The sequence below is a fragment of the Macrobrachium rosenbergii genome, chromosome 27 (genome assembly GCF_040412425.1).
Source record: "Macrobrachium rosenbergii isolate ZJJX-2024 chromosome 27, ASM4041242v1, whole genome shotgun sequence".
In the NCBI taxonomy this organism is placed as follows: Eukaryota; Metazoa; Arthropoda; class Malacostraca; order Decapoda; family Palaemonidae; genus Macrobrachium; species Macrobrachium rosenbergii.
The window spans coordinates 25,342,968-25,365,235 of NC_089767.1; the positions used below are offsets into that span (position 1 = coordinate 25,342,968).

General features: G+C 34.2%; 2 protein-coding genes across 2 annotated transcripts; one reads left to right on the top strand and one right to left on the bottom strand.

The window, feature by feature from the left end:
* Positions 1 to 324: 324 nt before the first annotated feature.
* On the top strand, positions 325 to 6,405 carry LOC136853313 (probable glutamate receptor). Its single transcript, XM_067128675.1, has 9 exons — positions 325 to 470; positions 759 to 849; positions 1,213 to 1,371; positions 2,054 to 2,207; positions 2,385 to 2,602; positions 2,901 to 3,029; positions 4,124 to 4,251; positions 5,290 to 5,450; positions 6,350 to 6,405. The coding sequence occupies exons 1-9, from the start codon at positions 325 to 327 to the stop codon at positions 6,403 to 6,405; spliced, it is 1,242 nt and encodes a 413-aa protein (XP_066984776.1).
* A 200-nt stretch (positions 6,406 to 6,605) lies between these two features.
* On the bottom strand, positions 6,606 to 18,315 carry LOC136853314 (glutamate receptor ionotropic, kainate glr-3-like). The gene is made up of 10 exons (XM_067128676.1): positions 17,958 to 18,315; positions 15,009 to 15,168; positions 14,527 to 14,617; positions 12,150 to 12,308; positions 11,569 to 11,710; positions 11,188 to 11,405; positions 10,365 to 10,493; positions 9,674 to 9,801; positions 8,482 to 8,642; positions 6,606 to 6,631 (listed from the first exon to the last, which is right to left on the bottom strand). The coding sequence occupies exons 1-10, from the start codon at positions 18,313 to 18,315 to the stop codon at positions 6,606 to 6,608; spliced, it is 1,572 nt and encodes a 523-aa protein (XP_066984777.1).
* Positions 18,316 to 22,268: the final 3,953 nt, after the last annotated feature.

A 22,268-nucleotide genomic window follows, 5' to 3' on the forward strand; every position in this document is an offset into this window, starting at 1 on the left:
GAAAGTAATATAGAGAGATTATATAGACAAGACTGCAACATGAAGGGAAGTCATAGTAGACAGTGGACACTGGCAAGACAAGTCTGAACCCCAGAGGAAAAGAAAAACATGAAACAAAAAAAGTATAGCTAAGACAAGATAATCTGCAAGGAAATCTTGAGCAAGGATTCAGTAGGGATCCAGTGACGCCAGAATTTTCGAGATAGAAATGTCAAAGGCGATGCAAGCAGTGATATTTATATACATAAGAATATGATGACTCTGCGATGTACCATAGCAATTACTGCATAGCCCTTTTTGATTTCAGCTTCAGAAAACTATTAGATGGCTTTGTCTGGTCGCCATTTGATCCTGGCTGGCGACTACTGGAGTCCCTGGGTTAATTTTGATTATGGACCCGACGGAACGCTCACTGCAACTGGGATTGCCATTGACATCTTCAATACCATCGCTCGCCAGTTAAACTTTACGTGAGTGTCATTTCGTTCTGTTATCAAACCCTGTTTTGTGATTTTTTCCCCGAATTCGAGGATAATGGATTTGGTGCTTGAGATCAAATACGGAAAAAAGCTCTGCTCCAGGCGTAAGCTCCCAGTAATAAAGGGTTCATGATGCTTGTTATGAAATTCCACAAATTTCTGAGTCATATATATATATATATATATATATATATATATATATATATATATATATATATATATATATATATATATATTTATGTATATGATGTAATTTTTTACTCATATAGTTCTCCTTAGATACTCCATAAAAACACCAGAAGATGAGGAATGGGGTCGTGAATTGCCAAATGGATCATTTACTGGCCAGATAGGACTATGCCAACGCAATGTAAGTCGTAATAAAAACGTAATTTCAAATTCCTTTATTACCATAATGGACTCTCTTTACTCCCATTTATTTACATTTTGTTTCTATATTTAATTATAGGTATTACAGCTACCAGAAATTGACTATAAAGTTTGGTGACCTCAGATGGTTCTGTCAGCCCAGGTCAGATGATTGGCCTATATACATATTTATACCAGGGAATCGGCAGTTACTAAAGAAATGGGCTGCTGAGGTCTTAAAGGTTTTCGAATAGTCAAGACACTTTATTGCAACAAAAATTGTTAATTAACAGGTCCATGTTCTTTAAGAAATGCCAGTGCCACATAAACCCAAATGAATAAGAAATGCTTTTTCCTCTACTAGGAGGTAGACGTTGCTCTAGGGCCCTTTGCTATGTCGTGGGACCGGTATAAAGCTGCGGACTTCTCCACCACCATCTACTTCGATAGGTATGGAATACTTGTGCCCCGTCCAGAGAGGGAGGTAGACCTTTCAAACGTTTTAAAGCCTCTTTCTTGGCAGGTACGTGGCTTGTTTACTGTTTTTATTATATTAATTAAATGTTATCTTGCTCTGACGTTTTGTGTAAAATGTAAGCGACAGATGACTAAATACTATTTTTAGACTTTTCTTCAAAGGAAAACTTTGGTAATGCAATACATCCTTGACCTGAAAAGTGGAAAAGGTTGAACTCACTTGCACAGTTAAAGCTTTTGTTCACTTACCACATACTTTTTGCTGTTAGAGACCTGTGATATACAATGATTTCTTTGAGAAAATTAAAAAGCTGTGCCTCATAAAGAAAGTGTTATGTTAAACTCGTGTTACATTCTGATTTTAAAATCCGAATGCGCTGTAAGAGGGAAGTTTTTTTTTTTTTTTTTGTAAAAGGAGAAGGGACTGAGTACTGAGTAACTGATTACCATATATCTACAATTGTTGGTGTCACTTTTACGTCCAGAGGTCCTCCTTAAGGTGTCAATACGTTTTTTATTTACATATTTGATTAATAAGTACATCCTAACTGAATCTGTGTCTCACTATTCTTTACCCCACGTAGTCCTTCTAAATGATATGGGACTCGAAAGATACTATACTTATTTTTTCACATGTGAGACACAGGCTGTTTGGTGCCATATGAGATGCATCCAGTGAAATTATTTTATTTATATAATTCTTTTTCTCTCCATGCATATCTTATTAGGTGTGGACAGCTTTAGTCATTGCTATCGGCATTAGTCTGGTTATGGGTCTTTTTATGATGAAGTTAGCAGCAAGCGTCGAGAGAACTCCCACAGTCAATCAACCAGCTGCTGAAATTGAAACGTCTTGGATTACCAAAGTCATGTGGACAGAAAGTAAGGAGAGAGATAGATTAAGGATTCCAAACTCATGTCCATGCACTTTTAATTAATTCTAATCCTTGTGACGCCCCGTATTTGAAGTATGCATTAAAACAACCATTGCTCTAGGCATATGTACAAAAAGAATTTTGACTAAAGATAAATCTACAGGGAAACTGATATCTCTTCTAGGTCGAGGATCTCTGACAGAAAGACCGTCAGTTCGTGTTTACATACTCACCTGGCTACTGGCTGCTTTGATCATTCAGTTAGCCTACAGCTGCGTACTAATCTCCCTGCTGACGATTCCGAGAGTGTCTATCCCGGTCAATTCTTTGCAGGATCTACGTTCCCAGGACAAGATTCCTTATCTCATTGAAGTTGGGACTTTAATACACGATACTTTCCAGGTTAGTCATGCCCACTTTCATCAAGTTTCGGTGTATGTATCCATATAAAAGGTCCGCCATTTTTTTGCTTTGGTTGTTGATTTTACTATGCAGGATATGTGCAAGATAACAAGAAAGATGACGTTTGAGTATATGGTGTCATACAACAGCATATCTTAGGTGTAAAATGATCAGGAGTTAACTTCGAAGGCCGCTGGCATCACAGTTTAGAGTGCTTAAAATTTTCGTAATTTACGCCCTCTGTAATTATTAGCTCTTTGTTTTATGTCTACACGCGCGACAAAATTTATTTTTGCAGAAAGCAGAGAGTGGATTGTACAAAGATATTCTCGAGAAGGTATTCATTATTGATGACTTTGGTGCCAACCGGCAGTGGGTAATGGAACAAAAGATGGCAGCAATCATTCCTATAATCAGCATGAAAAAGGTATGAATATGAAATGTATACATTCCGTATATCCTCATATAGTTTCCAATCACCATTACTCTGGGTCTGTTTTGTACTTTTGAAGTTATCTAAAATAGCAATTGAACACTTTTTATTGAAGTTCCTATACAACATTAATGATACAATGTCGTGTGTTACCCCAGCAGTGAACTAAAAAATACAGTTTCTGCTAAAATAGAAAACTATGGCATTAAACAAAAAGAAAAATTAGCATAGTAACAAAAATGTAAACGTAGTTACTTCATTAATTAATGCGGTTTCAGATGTTATCTTTAATTCTTTACAAATGAGGAGAAAAATGGCTAACTACATTACATTCTTCTCCTGATAAGATGATCCTGTAAAGATCATTCCATATCTCAGTAGTATTACAATTTTAGCTTCTTCAGTTAACTTAATTGGGTAATAACCTTTCACAAGGTCGATTTGAGGCGAGAATTTGGCATTTGTTACACTACCTGTAATATCAATAACTCGTGGAGAGGGATAGTCACTATCCATGGCTGCATTCAATACGCATTCTGAAGATGTTCTTGATTTTTCTTCCCTAATGCTAGAATATTCAAGAGACTAATCTTGCTTGCTAGATATAGTTTCTATGATCTCCAATATCTTCAGAAATGTTTTCATGATTTTGAAATGATCCACTGTATAAAGGTCTCCTTGTTTGTACATTCTAACCAAGCTTTGCATTTCTTATGATGATAAGTCGTCATATGTGCTACGATTTCTTTGAGGATGTGATTATGAAAAATTATATGCTATAGATAATCATCTTTCAGCTGTGATAAATTCTGTAGACTGTTTAACTTTTCTTCATTGTACTTTTTAATGTTTCTCTTATAAAATTTTCTATAGTGCATCTACCAGTTAATGTTTCTGTTTTACCATCGCAAGATTTACCATGATTTTTCCAAAGCATAATATAAAAGAGATAAAAGCCTATGATTTCACTTTGTACTATTCTTAGTACGGCCACTGACAAACTTTAATGTTACTCCCAATCCTTCTGAGATACGTGAATATACTTCTAAAGAAGGTTCCTCTTGGTCTGAACATATCTTTCCCTTCAGGCCATGAGTGAATACTTCAGCCAAACAGCCAAATGTTTCTTCTACATAGCCAGGGAGCCCATTATAGCTGTTCCGTTTGCTTTAGCCTTCCCGAAAGGGAGCAAGCTCGCTCCACTTTTCAACAAATGGTTAGTACCTCATAATCCAGATATAACTCTAGATTATTTAACGTATACGTATGTATATATATATATATATATATATATATATATATATATATATATATATATATATATATATATATATATATATATATATATATATATATATATATATATATATATATATATATATATATATATATGTATGTATGTATGTATGTATATATATGTATATATATGATTATAATCACTTTGGTACGTGATTCATTTATCACACATTACCACAGGTGAAAAATAAGAGACGGGGCGTAGGTCCTGACCGGTTTCGACTTTATTTCCAAGCCATTAACGAAAGATTGATACAGAGTATTAGAAATCACAAATATATATACTAAAGGAACAGTACTGACGAACATACACAACCGTTAGAGAATACATATCCACCCACAGCCCATTGTCAAGGTAGGAGTGGCCTTCAAAACTCAGTTGGTTAAAAATCACAATATACTCTCAAGCTACTCCTACCTTGACACCAACCTGTGGGTGGATATGTAGTCTCTAACGGTTGTTCATGTTCGTCAGTACTGTTCCTGTAGTATATATATTTGTGACTTCTAATACTCTGTATCTGTCCGTCGTCAATGGCTTGGAAATAAAGTCGAAACCAGTCAGGATATTACCTGTGGTAATGTGTGATATATACATATAATTATATATATACTGTATATATATATATATATATATATATATATATATATATATATATATATATATATATAATTTATCGCTGAACTACTCATTAATGTAGTGGAAGCTGTTACATATTCATATTACTTATCTTTACGAGTGTTCAAGACCTACCTGCAAACCAATACTTTGTTTTCAAGTTGACAGATATAGATATAAAGTAATATGTATATATATACATACATATATACAGACACATAAATATATATACATATATACTGTATATATATTTTTTTTTTGTATGCACGTATGTATGTGCATATGTACATGTGCGTGTTTGTACAGCCTGCATATTCATATTTCATCTCTCTTGACCAGCCTAGATGCGCAAACAGAGTCGGGCATAATCGAGCAAAGGGTCGCAAGGGAAACAGCCAACGCCACAGCCTGTCTGTTGTGGCCTGACAAGAAGGGAAGTGACGTACTGAGACCACTTTCATTGATGGATTTAGCTGGTTTATTTCTTATCCACGCTATAGGTAGGAAGTGGTGATAAATTCCCTCAGTTTATTTTATTCTCTTCAAGAACAATGTAGTCAAGAGAATTGTTTTTCAGTTGCATTTTACTTCCATTATTTTTCATGATGAGTGTATTGCATATCGAATTTTCATAGATTTCATTCATTCCTTCATCTCCAGTGACATGCTTTGTAAAAGTTATGATATGCTTTATTCAGCTCTTAATGTGCTGGTATATTTATTATACATTTAACGTATGCCTTATTCCACTGTTGATGCAGATTACTATGGGTAAGTTGTCGTTTCTTTTTTTTATGAAAAATTATAATAACCTTGAAATACGGTACTAAATTTTAGTGAGGATTAAAAATTCCTTGGGAAACGAATTCGCGAAAAACCAATTGTTTCCTCGGTTATCATTTCTCCTTTGAAAGGTTTTATTTTTTATTTTGAACTGACTGACTTCCCCTGGTGGGAAAGACATACTGAAATTCATTCGTATTTTGGCCTAGTGATTTTTGCTGCTTTTCTTTTTCTTGCCGTATTTGTTTGCAATGGGATCCAAGTACTTGTTTATTTTTCTTTTCCAAAATACAGATTTGGTTTCTCTACAACTTTTCCTTTAACTTACAGATTCATTTCCCCTAAAACGAGTTTTGATGTTCTAATTGTCTTTCGTTGTATCTAAATACAGCACGTAGCCACGGTTATTGTTGACTTGATCCAAATTGCTTTTAAATGTCCTTAACTCAGCAAGTAGACAATAAATTAGGCTGTTAATGTAATTTATAAATTCCAATTAGCAGTAAGGGCATATTCTGTGAGTTTTTCCCAATGCCCATAAAGGTCATAAGGCCACTATATGATGTGTTAATACTATCTTTCCCATGACTTAATTATATTTTCTTTACCGCACCAGGCACTGGGATCAGTTTCGTCATATTTTCAGTTGAGTGTCTTCTTAAGAGAACATGATGGTTTTCAGCCAAGGCTTTTTCAAGACGACGATCGAACCCCTCCTGACGAGAACATTTACTGGAAACTTTTAAACTGTCACAGTAATAGATGAAATATCAACCTTTTTTCATTATCCTTAGAACTCCTTGTATCGTTTCGTTGATTATTCATTGTCTTTCCCTTTGACATAAACAAGATGATTATCACTTTTCAGAGATCTAATGTCTCTGAACACTCAACTGGCCTAGAATGTTGGAAATTAATCACCAACTAGAAAAGGGCAAGAAACTAGGGTTATCAGAGTTTTATGCTATTACGAAAGATATGCAAACATTGACTTGTCTCTCAGTAATGGCAGGAAGAACATTGTTGTCAAGTTCGAGTACCCCTTCAACTTATCGTAAGTTGCCATGGCACAATTATTGACCATACGAACGATAAGATGCATTTTTAGGAGATCTACAGCAATATTCTGTTGAATATTATAGCTACACAGAATTAATTTTCTGTTTTTTAGTATATAACTTTTTCTATTTTTGAATTGTCCTTCCTTATCGGGAAGTGAGTACTATGAATTTCCAATGGAGTTCACTGGAAACGCGTAGGTATAGGTTCACTAATATATTCCGAGATTACTTTTTGTTGCTGCGTTGAAATCACTAAAAAAAACAAATAGGTATATGTAAACATTGATTTTTTGAAATGTAAAACGTATACAGTCCTTATATATATATATATATATATATATATATATATATATATATATATATATATATATATATATATATATATATATATATATATATATATATATATATATATATATATATACTATACTTGCTGCCTGTCTGTTATATATAAAAGCCACTGTCCGTTTCAGGGAAATTTTTCCTGTCTCACTCAGGATTTGTGTAAATCCCTTATTCACTTCTCTTGTAGTTCAATACATCACAGTTTTCACTGTTTACTCTTTCTTAACGATAACCAGGCCGTAAGTTACAGTGTTCTTAATGGCACGACGCGTTTCGTAAAGTTTTACCCTTTTTCAAAACCTTAACAATGACTGATGAACACGCTTTATATGCAGTACACATTAAGCTGGCTTTGTGTCAGCAGGAGCTCGTGCTTATAGAGCAGCCAGCAAGTTAAGATTGGAAGTAAATATAGAAAAAGATATCCAACTTTATATAAATATAACTTATAAGCAATGAGTGTGTAAATTTTTAAATTTGATTATTTATGAACACCTATTATTTCTAATGTATTTAGGTGATCTCAACGCGCTACAGCAAGTAATCTCTTACATGTATTATTATTATTATTATTATTATTATTATTATTATTATTATTATTATTATTATTATTATTATTATTATTATTATTATTATTATTATTAAAAACCATCATAACAACCTATTATTGGAACATAAAATGTCTGCTGTGGAATTTTCATTAACGTTTTGAAATTTCTGTGATAAACGAGACGGAGAATAAATAAGGGAGATATTCGTTCGTAAAAGGCAAATTTATATGCAGTAACAATTATTACTATTTGCCCTTACAATATTATTTGAATACCAAACAGATTTTTTTGCATATGCACAGGATTAGCATATTTTACAAACTGATCAATATAATTCACATTATTCCAATTACATCACATGGCTATAGTTCCATCGATATTCCAGTGCCGTTCACATGCGTCTTTCCCGTGTCAGTTCATGAAAGGGCTTTTAAACATACCGGACAGCCATTCTAATACCAGAATGATGAATCCAAGCAACAGACCTGACGATGAAAAATAACAATTGTTAAGTCTTACATTACGATTCATAGCAATAATACTTAAATGATATGGGTGAAATTACCAAGAATCTTGTAATCAATACAAGAGTGTGTTTAGAAGAGGGATTTTTCTTTTGTAACCATCAGCAAATGATCTCATTCTAACTACCACTGAGCTACACTTATAATCAACAATTAAGTTTAGAATGATTTACTTTAAGACTTTCGAACGTTGTTATTACTTAATATCTCAAGGCCTGAGAGGAAAAATCAGAAATCTTAATCGGCAAGAGGACCGTTGGCCTGTACCTGCTCCAGACAGGATGAACAACCCAGCCAAATCCTGCAGAGAGATTACCAAAGAAACGCTCATCCCTTCCTTTCCGGGTTTTATCAAGCAGGCTGTTGCATTGGCTGTCAAGGCTGCGATGCTTCGACCAACTAAGCCCGATTCTTTCACGGGTCCCAACCTGAGATTTTAGTAGAAAATTAGGTAGCATTTATTAAGACTCAAATCTCTTCTTTTCCGCCAACAACCATACCGGCATTCACTTCTTCGTCTCTCTGACTCCCAGCTACCTACATTATCTTACTTTTGGAATATTCACTTTTGACTTTCTCCCCTTATATGCACTTTCAAACTTTTTCACCAATCTGTGCAATTCTTTTTTTGTTATCACCGACTAACTCTGTTTCACCAGCAAGCATTAGATGCTCCACAATCCAACATCCGCGACCCTTTTCCTTATTTCTCATCCTTCTGAAGCAAATTGTATATCATGTTCTTTTGTGTAACTTCTCTCATTTCCCTGTACTCAAATATCAAACTGCCTTGCAAACTTAGCACACCATTTTCTTCCACCTGTTTAAACATCAGAACATTCAATATTACGTCTGCATATTTTAGCACTGTTTATTATCATAAAATTTTCTACTACTATTATCAAATCGCCATATGCACCATAAACCCTTTATATTTATTAAACAGCATCACTGTCATTTTTATCATAGGCTTGCACCATATGTACCACTTGCAGTTTTTATACACTTTACTTCTCACACAAATATTTCTTAATAAACCCTTAATCCAATCACCCTTTTCCTTCAATAAACAACACTTTCAGCTTCATTTACCACTCAGTCACCTTCATGCTACTCCCTACCACATGTAATCCAGTCAGTTTCAGGTACTCCTCCATTCTGCACCAGCTTAATTGCCTTCTGTACACCTGAATCAGTTATCTCTACCAGTATTCTGAAACATACTGCCCTTTCCTCCCAGGTACTGTTCAGATTTACTGCTCTTCTATCCTCTGTAATTAACCTCTCTTGAAGCCACTAACTTCAGGGTGTTTAATCACAAAATACATACCTCAAGATTAAATTATAAAATACCACCTCATTTGTCTAGAGAACTCTTAATATAACTAAAAAGTTAATCTTCACAAACAAAATAAGTTACCGTTCAACAGGCAGTAAACGGGTAACAGACAATAATCACCAATGATCAAAATGTCGGGCGAGGTCGCTGCCCTTAGGAAAAGCAAAGGCCAGTGCCACTGACGTGATGGGTTTCTCGGCTATATAGTAGTTACAAATCCCTGTGTTGCTGTAGTCGTCGTTCATGATCTGTAACAGCAGTTTTGAATAGAAAGAATAAATGCGTTTTTGTAAAGGGCTGTGAAAGAATTTTTATTAGGAAAGGGTTTCACTGAATTAATTTTTTTTTTTTTTTGGTGGGGCTGGCAACGATAGATATCTCATATATTTTACTGATAAAATTATATAAATATTTTTATTTTTTATTTTTTGTATCTTTACTGTTCATATCTAGAACAAAGTGAACACTCTGATTATACTTTATACAAATTGATAATATCATTTATGAAAATCAGGACTTCCTTCATAAAGGCGAGCGTGGGTGTGTGTGTATGTGTGCGTGTCTGTATGTGTGTGTGTGTGTTTTAGCTTTCGCTATTTTCAATACATCTCTTGCGTTCTCACACTCGTCTTGAAAACACTGAAAAATTAGATCTTATAATTTCTGTATTTTGCTCTACGTGCCAAGTACTATTTTGATTGTGGCTTTATTGTAAAGGGTAAAAACGTTGCTTTAATGAACGCTTCTAACTCGCCATTTCAGCACAGATGCTTATAAACCATAATATTTAGTTAAGCAGGAAAGCACAAACCTTCTTCATTGTGAAGACGTCGCATAGGACAGCTATCCGCTCGGTTTTTACGCGGTTGCGTTCGTCGTAGCCATTGGTCACCAGACTTCCACCGTCACTGATCTTCTTGTAGACGCCTGACGTGGCTTCCTAAGAAGAGTGATGAAGACTTGTTCTAAAAATCCGTGGCATTAAATATCATTCAGAATATGAAAAGGATATCATAGGACTTTTTATAATAACGAAAACTGGGGAAAAATTTGAATATTCGTTGAGAACTGGTAATATCAAAGATTCGCAAAAAAACAAAATTGAAGCAGCACCGGAAGTAACTAGAGTTAAAAATGCAACGAAAATACCTTAAGTGTTCAGAGGCTGAATTTAACATGTCGAACAGATCTTAAGAGTATCTTAGACAGCAACAATTCAGTGATACTGTCTAGAATATTAAGAAAAGTTTAATTAAATGAACCAATAGAAGATTTTTAATATGCTTTAAAGTTAAATTTTTTAGTACTTTTAGAAGTAACAGAAGGAAAGAATATATTAAAAAACATAACGTTGTCTTGTATGAGGTAACATAACCGAAGGTATCTGTTGAAGTTGGAAAAGAAGAATGAAGAATTTCAAATGGTTTAAAACAAAAGCCGAAAAAAAATTTCATAGCATTAAAAGCCAGTAGACAGTACTTGTCTTTTCCTACTTATAATTTAGACTATATGTGATATAGTTATGTTATAAATTACAGCGTATTTAATTATCATTCAAACGATACGTGAACCGCCAATTTGGCCAATTTTGTGCAGTTTGGTTCAGATTTTGCGTTAGTCATTACTTTGCTTACCGAAAATACCTGATGTAGAAATGTTCCTCGTTCAATAGCCCAAGGAATTTTCTTGTAAGATACGAGATCCTGTAAGGGATCCACAGGTACAGTGACCTTTGGCACTGCCAACAGGGACGTTAGGACGCCACAGTAGGCTGTACTGAGGATCAGACCTGCCCACATCCAAGTAGCTAGGAAAACTCTTTCTGTGTCTGTTTCTGGCTCGATTTGGGTGGCTGCAAGTGAATGAAATAGGAATTCTCAAAACTTGTTTTGTACATGAACTAAACGCTTGTCCTGCACAACTGTTACGAAGAACAATATTTTATTATATACAGAGCCATTTGAATTAAACTGATGGAAATAGCAGTAGAGATACATTTCATGAGAAATCCTTACATCCTCTAAACAACGCCACGAGGATCCACATTGGTTTTATCGAATATTTGACACTAGGCGCCTTGCTTTGTTGCAGGATACGATTTATCAAAAGGCTGATAATCACGCATAGCAACACTGCAACAGCTAGAACCATCCACACCTGTTTTGGTAAGATGTAGTATAAAGTCAGGTTATCTCGAGTTCTAGAGATTTAGGTATGCATAGCATAACTGAGGTATATAAGCAAATATCCAAATATTACATAAACTGTTATTGAATATAATGAGTATGATCCTTAATTCAATTATGAGTCTCATGAAAACACTGGAAATAGCATTTGAAATAAAAGCCATAATACATTGTGAGGCACTTCATATTTAGACATTTTCTGAAATCACATACCATTATCGAACAAATATTTTTCAAGTCTTCGAGAATCTCAAACTTGTAATATTTTCGAAGTTCTAAGCCTCAGATAGGAATCAAATTTCATTATACAGTTACCTATATTTGCGGCAAGTCTTGCTTACACATGCAAGTACCAATCAAGCCAAAGGAGTTTAAGATTTTATCATTATATTACTGAAAGATTTACGTACCTGCCAAGCAAATGGCTTGCTTATCCCTGCCAGATCTTTCTCCAGCCGCGGACGAGGCAAGAAAATCCCAAATTGATCCATGGAGAGAGGAACAGAATAGTCCACCACTTTCGACCTCTCGTAAGTGATGCCAAATGGCCCTATTGCCACGTCCACCTCCTGTGCAATATACCTATCTATGAAATTAAAAGTTGTATTTAATGTAATCAACGAGCGAATGTCAAGTTCAATCAAAAAGTTTAAAGTGACGCTGATGTCAGTTAAAACATTTCCTTAAGAATAAAAGACAAGAGACAATGAATTACACACAGAAAGAGAAATAATGTTACTATTTAATGAAATGGAATGAAATGGTTATAACGTTGGTGGATATTTTCCCAAGCAATACTGCTCTCTCTCTCTAAGGAATAAGTTTTGAATTACAGATTTCTCCTCATTCTTTAAGGTGATGTGGGATGAAACCTATTTCTGTTCTTAAAGTTGGTACTCCTCGAATTATTTGTCATACACTACACACAGCGAATACTTTGGCCATTGTTAAATTAGTGCTTAAGGGTTGCGTCGACGGCATAAGGCCCCATTATAATATAAATTAGGATTTTGAGCTTATGAGTGAATGAATTTGGTTCAAATTCCCGCATGTGATTCAACAAATGCTTAGTTTATATTCGTAATATCACCCAAAAATTCGAAAGCTAACTCATGTACTTTCAGTAAGAATATTTGTTTTCTTTTTCACATATTTTAATTTATAGAAAAATAGTTACACGTCAACTATTTTTCATAGTTAATTATTAACTATAATAGATATATCACATAATCCAAAACCTTAATTCAGGTTCAGTTGTTCACCTCTAGAAAAATTTGTTTTCCTTCGTGCGTTTTGAGGAAACAGCAAAAAAATTGTTGTATTTTTTTTTTTTTATTAGGCAGGAAGTTGATCGTTTGCTTTTTAGTACAATTTCACGCTACGAAATGGTGCTGGAAGTTTCTTAATAATCAAATGAACAGTAATATGCTTATTCTTGTCTTGAAAATACAAAAATTATAATCGTGAAAAAGGAACTGAAAAGGCTATTTCTCATATACATATATATATATATATATATATATATATATATATATATATATATATATATATATATATATATATATATATATATATATACATACAGTATATTTTATATAGATAACAAATATATATATATATGCAGTATGATATAGATAACAAATCGAGTTACAGTTTTTAGACTCCTTGCCACGGTACTATCCCAGGGGGGTTTGTTTGCATTTTGCTCCATGTTGTGGGAGGAAAAGGTGGCATGGCCATCGCCAAGGAGAGTTGACTTGGTCCTTGCACCCGAGGAGTAGCTCTGTTCTGTGTTCTGGAGACTGCAGTCTACATTCAGACTACATTCACAATTCTACGCTCTGGTTTCCGCATTTAGCAGTCAGCAGACAAAATTCAGCTGTTTTGAATGATCAGTTCGTCAGTCGGCTCTGTTTGTTTGTGCGTGTTCGCGAAGGGGCTTCCTACCTTTACCCATTACCATTGACGAGGAAACTCACCAGTTGCCAGAACAATACACTTCTAAGGAGTGTATCCAGTGCCGCCACGTCTACGGGCTTCCCCTGGCTTCATGAATATTTTTGCAAGGCTTTGGTGAACTATATATTCCGGTAAGCATTTACTGAAACTGTTTATGGTGCCGAGGATCCTTGACTGTAGTGCGTGTGTGTGTGTGTGTGTATGCATGTATGTATTTACTCATTATTATTGTTATCTTTCAGTATATATTGTCGATATCATTTGCGAACAAGGAAGCGAAATTGATTATAGTTATACAAAATAACTTAAAAAATGTCTCGTTTTTAGTGATGTGCATAATGCTCTCAAAGAAAACTGCTTAGTTGAGTGGGTAACTCCCACAAAATTTAGGGTGACAGCTCTGGACACTCATAATCATTGATGCCCGCTGGCAACCCGCTGACTGACCATTAAATAAGCTAAACTAAAATTGCCTATAAAGTTACTAGTTTATTTCCTTGGCTATAATGTTTTATAAGTTTATTTCGACGATAAAACTATCCGGAAGCACTGTAAGCAAAATGATTTAGTTTTCTAGGACTTATAATTTTCGGTTTCCATAAAGACATTTTTAGCGCTACACACTGTCTGTAACACTGTTCTCTTAATACCAATGTCTTACACAGTTCATTTTATAACAAAAATCCATATAAGGCAACTGACATTATTTAAGTGCAGCAGTGAATGGAGTCACTTGTAAACGTAAACATTAACTTATACATCTATGGGAACTATTTACATAAGTCGTAAGCTTGTGTACCTTAAAGTTATAAAATTATAGTATCTTACCTTTCTTTGGCACATGCCAATCATGCCGGTAAACGAACCATTTGGCATACCGCGTCCCCATTCCCTGTCAGCTGGAATCATTAGGGTGTACCTGTTATGGAAAAAATTAATAAATATATAAATATATACAGATGTGCTGTATATATGAATACATATATATATATATATATATATATATATATATATATATATATATATATATATATATATATATATATATATATATATATATATATATATATATATATATATATATATATATATATATATATATATATATATATATATATATATATATATGTATATGTATATTATTAGCTATCACAATTACAAAAGGTAGGAAAAGGTCGATTTGCAGTGCAATGGGATAAACAGGATAAAATTGTCTTCTAAATAGTTATGCTCACTGGTCAAATATTTATTACTGTCTGTCCTCGTTCCTTTACAATTTAAAAAAATCATTATCTAAATACAAAACTCACGAGAAATTCAATTTCGTTGCAATGATGTCGAAAAATTCAGCTGCAACCCCTGATGCATATAGAGAACCATCTGCGCGCTCATGAACGTCTACCCACGGGATCCAGGTGTCTGCCCCTACTTTAAGATGGCGCCCTTTCAAAGCCATGAGATGATCGAGATCTTGAATTGTAGGAAACATATTTTTCATTAGATCTGAATGTGAATAGCATTTCATTCACAGTTAGCTTATAAACGAAAATTCTATACAAGTTCGCGTTCATTTAAGAATCTAGATTTTTTGGGAGAAAGAACTGAAGGATGAAGTAAATTGTTCATTAGGAAGTTATTTTGAAACCCTTTTGTGATTCTAAGGCAAACATTGGACGCTATAATTTGTGGGTTATGACCATATGGACAGAACATTTGAATAATTCTAAAGAATTGCGCTCATATGAAAGAAGGAGAGAAAAGTCAACCCGATGTTTTTATGATATATGCAGAAGATGAAAGGATTATTATTTAAAAAGTAACTGAGGGAGAAATAGTTTACTGAATATACCAGAGAAATAGCAAAGTCATTCGTAGATTAATTAGGGTATTAATAGAAAATGTATTTTGGAATTAACACGCTAGATAACAGTTAGACACTGAATGAAATTTTAGCAATGTAGTAGTTTGAATTAACGGCTGAGATTTACCTATTCCAAAGATATTTTCGTAATTAAATACCAGCTGGAGTGCGGTTATGGAGCTGTGATGGGTTGAGGAAAATGAGTTGCAGAAAGAGGAATCATTCTTGGCCTTTTATTGTGAGGTTGTATATATTCTGAAATTTCAAAGGATATTCTCAAGTGTGAAATAAAAGTATTTGCTATGCCGGATATGAACATTTATTTTCGTATAGATATATCACTAGAACAATTTTTCACTGGACTAACTACTTACAAATTTCTATTAAACTTCTCGGTTCGCTAGAAACAAGAAAAAGGTTTATTTGGAAATTAGTAGGACTGTGCAGAATTAGTTGACCAAGACAATGATACTCTACGCCATCGGTCTACAAGTAACAGGTTGTGAGACATTCAGAAATAGAAAAATGCTTGAGGTCAACTTGCTAAGATTTCGTTCATTTAAAGCCCTTGTTTATTTAAATCTTTGAAATACTCAGTTCAGTCGTACATGTATTTTTTTATAGCATTGTACAGTAAGGCCTATTGTTTTGCGTACAGTTTATCAAGAAACGCCAGGATTTATTACCTACATTTCAAATACTCAGTACCCAGTCCATTACACTAAGTTCCTCTTGTTAGTGTATTTTAGAAAGGTTTTTTTTTATACTGCACAAACAATAAATCAGGAAAAACCAAGTCACACTGTCTACACAATTTACAGAGGTGTCTGTGATAGCAACTCATAGTTTAAACTGAAGGAAGTGTCATGTATTCATAACATGATCAAAACTTTCTAGGCCATGCTCTGTGTACAGAAATACAGAACCATATTAATGCCAGGCTTCCCATTCTTCTCACTTCTATATTCTATCTATCCAAGAGTAACAGGAGAATTTCAGTTAAGGGAAAGATAATTTTTACCCAGTGTCGAATTAATTCTCTTCTGCTTTGCGCCGGAGTGAGCATAAGTATCCCTTATAAGCTAAGCAAATGATGTTAGAAGTTAAAGTGAATACTGTAAAAGTTTAGGTCATTTTCATTAATAAATGATAACAGTTGGAATGATAGGTATTTTACTGTGCTGAACTGTGGTTAACAAATGCGTTTTGGAATTGATCACAATAACTTATATTGGTGAATCTTCTGGGAGAGTTTAACGCTAGCCACTCTTAATATATTGTTCAGCCGTGATACATTGGCCGATACTCACAAGTATTATTTATCTATTATAGTTTCATTAGAAATTTTAGATAGTTGAGCTGCCAAACATTTATTTTTCTTAATTTGAAAAACATATGCCTAAGAATGGGTTTTAAACCTGACCGTATTCATTGCCATTCGTTAAGAGAATATGAAGAATATTTTGGTCATAATAATCCTTCGGTACAAATTGTGTGAAGAATACACTAATTTTTGTAAGATTTTATTTTACGATAATTTTTTAACAATGATGTCTCAGAACCAACTGACACACTATAGTGATTAGTAAAGAATAATTTCAAATATTCTTAGCAGCCAGAAACGACTGTAAGTAAACAAAGAATAACTTTAAACAATTAAAATGATATTCAGGTTCCCGTACTCAATTTATTTACTATTGTATACCATCATAAGTAGTAACTAACCAACGAGTATAAACAGACGCATCTTCAGAGTAAGTAAACTTTAAATTTGTAGCTCTCCGAAAGAGTAGAGTAGAGATGGGAAATCCTTTCGACACTGACAGCTACTTCGGCAATTTTTGCGTGATGCATTTTTTAGAGTAAGTCCTCCTAGCTGCTATGTCTGTATGCAGTCTTGGAAATAAGATATACCATTAGAGAAGTGCCAGCTAGATTGTATTGGTATCTGATGCTCCTAGAACAGGTTTTGCTTAAATGGAAGTTTTTTAAACAAAAGTCTAGCACCACCACTTTTAAATAATTTTGAAATGATTAACGCTCATCATATATGGACGAGAAGTCGCTGTAATTATTATATATCCGATATCTAGTTTATTTAGAATGGTAAGAGTGCCTGCACATCATTAAATTTATAAAATTCTGTGTGGTAAACTCTTAATCGGTAAACATCTATTTTATGAATACATAATTGTGACTGTTTGTCAGTCTACTTGCGATCAGATATCAGCACTCTACTTATATCCCACTGACATCCAAAGTGCTAGATTGTGCGAAAGTATTTATGAAATTGCCCAATAAGGGATGTGCTCATTCCAGGAAAAGCATTCAAATCTGTCCTATAATCAGCTATTCTTAATATTAGTAATAGCACATCAAAAAGCACGATGGCTCTCACTGCGAAAGTTTACAAACTGAGCCCCTCCTTGTTCTTCAAGCCTGCGTTGAATCGTCTTCCAACTGCAACGGTAATTGAGAGACTGGACAATCCCCACGGGGTCTTGTTTTGGATAGGCATGGATGGCCCGAAGAATCTGCTTGTCCTGTTCTGCGGAGGTAACGCGGGGCCTTCCTCTTCTGGGCTTATCGTATATGGAGCCTTCTCTTTGCCATCTGTTGATCCACCTGTACACTGTAGTGATGCTGTAGCCGGTGCCTCTGGCAATGTCGCGGACAGAGGCACCATTTTGCCATAACTGTATCATCTGCGTCCTGGAGTTTAGTTTGACAAGTTTCCAGCAGCAATGGCTATCCATTTTTGGCCTACAAAAAGAGATGAGGGTTTTTCTCAAGAGCGGTTATCTTAGTTACTGTAGATTTTTTCAGCTAACGTTAGCAGAACATACCATGAGAAACTAATATCCCTGTTGGGATTTAATAACGTTGCAAACGTTTCTCTCAAGAAATAAAGGTTTCCTTTTACTCTGTCTAAGTGGTACAAAAACTAAGTGGAATTATATTAGCATTTAACAGTGGACATAGCCAAGTGACGTACAACTTCAGTGGTGTTTCCATTACTGTCGTCATAATATTTTCAGTTATTGCTTCATTATCCATTACGGAAAGTCATAGGAAAAACAGATATTAGAATAAGAAATTATCGTTCTTCTGTATTTCTTCAGCAGATCATGAAACTTTTTGTTTTTACATTTAAAGTCCAAAATTCTTTCAAGGTTTTTTTCCGTTTTTCTGCATAACGTTGACTCGCCCCATCTGATTTGTTTTTTTTTTTTGCTTTTCAAGTTTTCACCGATCTTTTCCAATTGTCGCTGAGCCTGCTTCCATATTCCACTATAGGCTACAATTACCATAATCACATACATCCTCATTGATTAGTACTAAAATTAAATGCAAACTAGTGCATAAAGCAATTGCGCTTAAAACAGAACTCCGTTGAATGAATGCATCAATGGTATGATTTCATATAGTTTTAGTCTGAACGACGTCATGACGTCACTGCCGAATTTTAAGAACCATAATCTAACAATATGATTATTACCATTTAGGAAAACATAGTACAGTTGGCAGATCGTGTAATGTAAAATATGAAAAGGGTTAGCTGTGAAAGAGGTATGAAGCATATCAGAAAGTGGCCTGGGCACTACGTATGCCTCATAAAACCGATACTTTACTGATGAACCGATTTTGTACTAAGCTCGTGTCATTATTTACTGAGCAAGGACGATACTGAACAAGAACATTTTGAATGTTCGACAATATTTGATCATGTTCTCTTGATAAAACATTTCAACGGCTCTCAGAATGATTAGCTTTCCACACTGAATTATATTTAAGTGCAGAATATATGTTATTAGCTAAAAACCCTTCAGCTATTGTTCAAATATTGGCATATTGTTCTGTTTTGATGGCAGGAGCATCAGAAAATCTTTGTCTAATATGCAAAATTATATATTTTTTTAATTTCAGGTAATGGTAAATGGTATTTAGACTGGCGCTGGAGGGCATCTTGTCTTTTAGTTGGGAACATTGACTCTCACATTTTTATTTTTTACTGTACTTAAAGACTTTCTTATTAATAATATTCTTATCTCCACATTCTTTTGATTAGGATATGTTACACTGCCAGGCTGACCAGTATCAAAGAGTCTTTCATTTTTTTAGTTTACTGAAAAACTGAGGGTCTGTCCCCCTGGCAATATGAAACAAGTTAATGCTGATGCTCACAATTAAAACGCCAGAACTTTAGAAAAATAGCTAAGGATTAAATATTTACCATCCAGAACTTTAGAAAAATAGCTAAGGACTTTTGTTGTTCAGCTTATATTTTGAATGCTTGTTTCAGCAAAGGCTGCGGAAACATTTTATAATTTTTTTTTTTTTACCGAATTTTCTTTGTAATATTTTTTTCTCGAATGTTGTGTGTTTGAGAATGTCTTAGGGTAAAGATCAAAGATCTTGCAAGCCACTGTTCCACTTTCCTCGTGACCTTATTCTCTGTTTATATAAAGATATATATATATATATATATATATATATATATATATATATATATATATATATATATATATATATATATATATATATATATAATATATTTATATATATATAGTTTATATATATGTTTGTGTGTGTGTGTCTATAAACGATTAATCAGGTAGTAACTGAATGACAACATATAGAAAGGTAAAATTGTCATGTGAGTTAAGAAATAAGACTTAAAAGAGAAGGAAAGATTTGCATAGAGTCAATGTGGGAAGAGTTGGTCTGACTGGTGTTACGAGTAATTTTGATTCTCAAATTCTTCAACTACTTTCCACTCTACAGTAAATGATTATGTAAATATCTCTCTCTCTCTCTCTCTCTCTCTCTCTCTCTCTCTCTCTCTCTCTCTCTCTCTCTCTCTCTGACACCGGAAATATATTTATTTTAAATCATTTTTATTAAAAACAACAAATAAAGGAAATCTTCAGAAAATTCATTCGCCACCTTTTGTAAGCTAATCAGTTGACCGCAGTTTTAAAGAAATTCATTTCTTATTTTCAGTCATTGTGATTTAAAACAACAATTTAAGAATTCTTAAGGAAATTCAGTCACCGTCTTCTTTAAGATAACCAGTTGGCCGTAGTTAAAATGCCTGGTAACAAAGATTTATTGCATTGGAAAAAATACAAGATTCCATGCGATTACAGATGCCACTTGCTCTACGGAAATACTGATCCCATCACTTACTTTGAAACGAGCAATGTTTTGCAAAGGTGGTGTTTACACGCCCGCTGATAGAAGCGCAATGCGAAGGTGCAGACTTTTGTCCTGGTCTGAAATATGGCAAAGGTGGCCACTCCCATTTCTTCCGTGACTGGCTGACTGGCGACTCACGGCATCTCTTCGTCTGCCATTTCGTCCATCCACGAGCTTCATAAGTTTTTCATTGATGGGTGTCGTGAGTGAGAATTCTTCAGTTGTATACAATGTAAATTTCCCCCTTTTTTCCTTCTGTTTTCTAGTTAATGACTAATCCGGGATCCAAAAGTGGAATGCTAGGTTGATCACTTAACAAAATGATATATCGTCAGTTTTGCTCTCTCTCTCTCTCTCTCTCTCTCTCTCTCTCTCTCTCTCTCTCTCTCTCTCTCTCTCTCTCTCTCTCTCTCTCTTGTTACATCTACAGTACACTCCTTTCACAATTCCTAACCAATTTTTTTAAATTATGTAAACTAATCATCATAGATTCATTATGAAGCTTTTAATGTGCAGAAAATATAACATATGTATTAAGATCATTCTTCTTGCTATGATTGTATCTACCCTGAATTTCATTTTATTATTTTCAACACATACTTTATCAAGTTATTATGGCTAAACTTATCATTCAGCGCAAAGAGAAAGTAGCCCAAATTGTCATAAAAGACTGTAAGGTCAGCAGAACAGTCACTATCTATTTCTTATGAACCCCGAGGTTCCTGAACTGCAAATCAATACGGTTTATGGGGAATGAAACTGAACGTTAGAAAAAGTCCATTTTTCTCAGAAATTGTAAAACTTTTTCATTTGCATTCATTCACTTGAATTGATCAATCGTCAGGTGTTATCATTATCAGTTTTATTAAAAAGCCAAATTCTGTGGATGACATTAAATGACACAATCTGTGTCACTGCAGAGTAACTCAATAATAATCATGTTCCTTCAGCGCATTGATCGTTCTGAGCAGACCGTGTAACATGCTTGGTACCAGGATCTCTTTTATACTATTGTTTTGCAATTGGTTATGCTGAAACAAACACTGTTTTCTTCACCTATATAAGTGAATGCTTTAATTCTGGAACTTTACCATTTCCGACAAATAACTTGAGCTTCATTAAGATTTTAGCCGTTTTCTACTCTGATCATCAGGTATTTCAAATCAAAACAAAACAGGTTTTTCAAATTGCTTTATTTCAGCTTTTCAATTTAATTTTGGTCTGAACTTTACAGAAATAATTACCTATTCAATTTGTTCCTGAAAGTGATAAACAGAGTATGGAATAAATTTATGACTAGCATCGGGATTGAACCCAGGTCTCGTAAATGAAAGGCAAGGGCGCTACCAACTGACTTGTGTTTTGGAAGTCAGAAATTTATTTCTGTGAAAAACGTGATCATGTGTTAATTATATCCAAAGAATGAAATGTTTTGATTTTGAATGAATTATATTTGAGATACTTCAAAATTATAGATTATCAGATCTTTTGTTTCAACTCTGAAACCTTC

Excerpts from the sequence above, each read along its gene's own strand:
- LOC136853313 (XM_067128675.1), top strand. The coding sequence starts at position 325 with ATGGCTTTGTCTGGTCGCCATTTGATCCTGGCTGGCGACTACTGGAGT. Across the intron at positions 2,208-2,384 it reads CAAAGTCATGTGGACAGAAA|GTCGAGGATCTCTGACAGAA; the intron begins GTAAGGAGAGAG and ends TATCTCTTCTAG. Across the intron at positions 2,603-2,900 it reads TAATACACGATACTTTCCAG|AAAGCAGAGAGTGGATTGTA; the intron begins GTTAGTCATGCC and ends TTATTTTTGCAG.
- LOC136853314 (XM_067128676.1), bottom strand. The coding sequence starts at position 18,315 with ATGGATAGCCATTGCTGCTGGAAACTTGTCAAACTAAACTCCAGGACG. Across the intron at positions 14,618-15,008 it reads GCAACGAAATTGAATTTCTC|GTACACCCTAATGATTCCAG; the intron begins GTGAGTTTTGTA and ends TTTCCATAACAG. Across the intron at positions 11,711-12,149 it reads GCAAGCCATTTGCTTGGCAG|GTGTGGATGGTTCTAGCTGT; the intron begins GTACGTAAATCT and ends TTACCAAAACAG.